This window comes from Emiliania huxleyi (assembly GCF_000372725.1).
Source record: "Emiliania huxleyi CCMP1516 chromosome Unknown EMIHUscaffold_1987, whole genome shotgun sequence".
In the NCBI taxonomy this organism is placed as follows: Eukaryota; Haptophyta; order Isochrysidales; family Noelaerhabdaceae; genus Emiliania; species Emiliania huxleyi.
The window spans coordinates 6,070-7,760 of NW_005200610.1; the positions used below are offsets into that span (position 1 = coordinate 6,070).

The following is a 1,691-nucleotide window of genomic DNA, read 5'->3' on the forward strand; positions in this document are numbered from 1 at the left end:
TGGCCGCTCATGCGGCCCGATGGGAAGGAGCGGGGCGGACTACGGGGATCGGCTATTTGGCCTGCACAAGCTTTTCCGGCAAACAAAAAGGAAAACAGAGGGGCCCCAGCACTTTGCGTTTCCGGAAATTTCCAGGGAAAACAGAGGGTGTTTGGTGCTCCATTCTGGAAACTCGCGAGTTTCCCTGAGTCTGAGAGCTGGTCTGGGGCAAAATCTGAGGCAAAATTGAGGAAATCGGCACGATACCCAGGCGGTCGCAGGGTATTTTCCAGGTATACCCGGGGGTTTCCAGGTATACCCGCAAAATCCCCGGTATTTTGCCGATTTGGCTGATTTTGGGCCCAAACCAGCCTCAGACTCGGCTCAGAGCCCGGAAAATTTGATGGTTTCCCCGGGAAAACAGAGAGGAAAAAAGAGGTGCTGTAGAGAAAAAAGGAAAGGAAAAGAGACGGGGTGCGAGAGAGAGGAAAAGCTTGTTCAGCCTAAATCGGCTTCTTACACAGCCCTTCCCTGCAGCGAGCCCCCCTCCAATCCACCCGCGCTAGGTCTCGGGGGACGCAGGGGTCACTCCCGCGAAACCCGGGAACTAGCCGGGGCAGTCGGAGAAGCAAGGGGCAACTCCGTGCACTGACGGTCGGCCGTCAGAAATTACGCCTGCGTGGATCGCGTCAGTGTGTGTGTGTGTGTGTGTGTGTGTGTGTGTGTGTGTGTGTGTGTGTGTGTGTGTGTGTGTGTGTGTGTGTGTGTGTGTGTGTGTGCCGTTCATGGAGGCAACCGATGCGAGTCGACTGGTGTGTGTGAGTGTGTCGTCGTGGTTTCTATCAAGAATACTTACATGTTCGGCCGAGAGCAAACATCTGAGAGAGAGATCAACAGACAATCAAACGCAGCGAACATGGGTGGCCTTGCCGTTCTAAGGCCAGAAAATTCCAACTGTCTCATCAAGCGCACGTGTCCGTAACCGAAAGCGGAATTCATCACCGATCAAAAAGCTTGCAATGCTGCCACTGCTCGCACTGGCCTCTTCGTTGGTGCTCCCGACGGTGCGCTCCCCGACGGCGCGCTCGCCGCTCGCGACATCGCGGGCGGCGTCGCCTTTGATGTCTGGCGAACCGACGTTCTACGCTGTGTATCACACGTTCAAGCCTCGGGCCGCCAAGGCGTGGTGGGCCAACATGAAGTCTCTCAATTTTAAGGATGTCGCCAAGGCGCAGCACGCGGCGGGCATCTTCGGCCACGCCTTCCTCCCCTCCGAGCCCGAGGGACCCATCCTCTGCCTGTGGGAGTGCAAAGAAAAGATGTCGCTGCAGGAGTTCGAAAATTTCATCGATGGCCCAAACAGCCCTGCTGGGGGCGCGCTCATCAACAAGGCTTTCAGGGTCCTCCCCTCTGGGCTCACGCCCCCATCCGCGTGGCCAACGCTGCCCAAGACTCCCGCCAGGTCAACGGGCAGCTTTTTCTGGGTGCACCACTCCTTTGTGGACCAGAATGCGCACAAGTCCTTCTGGGAGTTCGCTGACCAGGCCAACTGGGCCGACCTCGCCGCTAAGAATCGCGCCAACGGCGTCCACAACCATTGCTTCCTCCCGACCGGCACCTCGCACAAGGCCCCGACCGGCACCCCACAGCGACCGCTCGCGCGTCGGCCGACGCCCGTCTCTTCATGCCACAGGACGATATATTCTGCATCT

At 58.1% G+C, this 1,691-nt stretch overlaps 1 protein-coding gene across 1 annotated transcript; it reads left to right on the forward strand.

Annotated features, from left to right (window-relative positions):
- Positions 1–1,100: 1,100 nt before the first annotated feature.
- EMIHUDRAFT_78224 (hypothetical protein) lies at positions 1,101–1,367 on the forward strand (the record flags this gene model as incomplete). Its single annotated transcript, XM_005781864.1, has 1 exon — positions 1,101–1,367. A coding segment is annotated over one exon (267 nt), but the record flags the coding sequence as incomplete, so codon positions are not given.
- Positions 1,368–1,691: the final 324 nt, after the last annotated feature.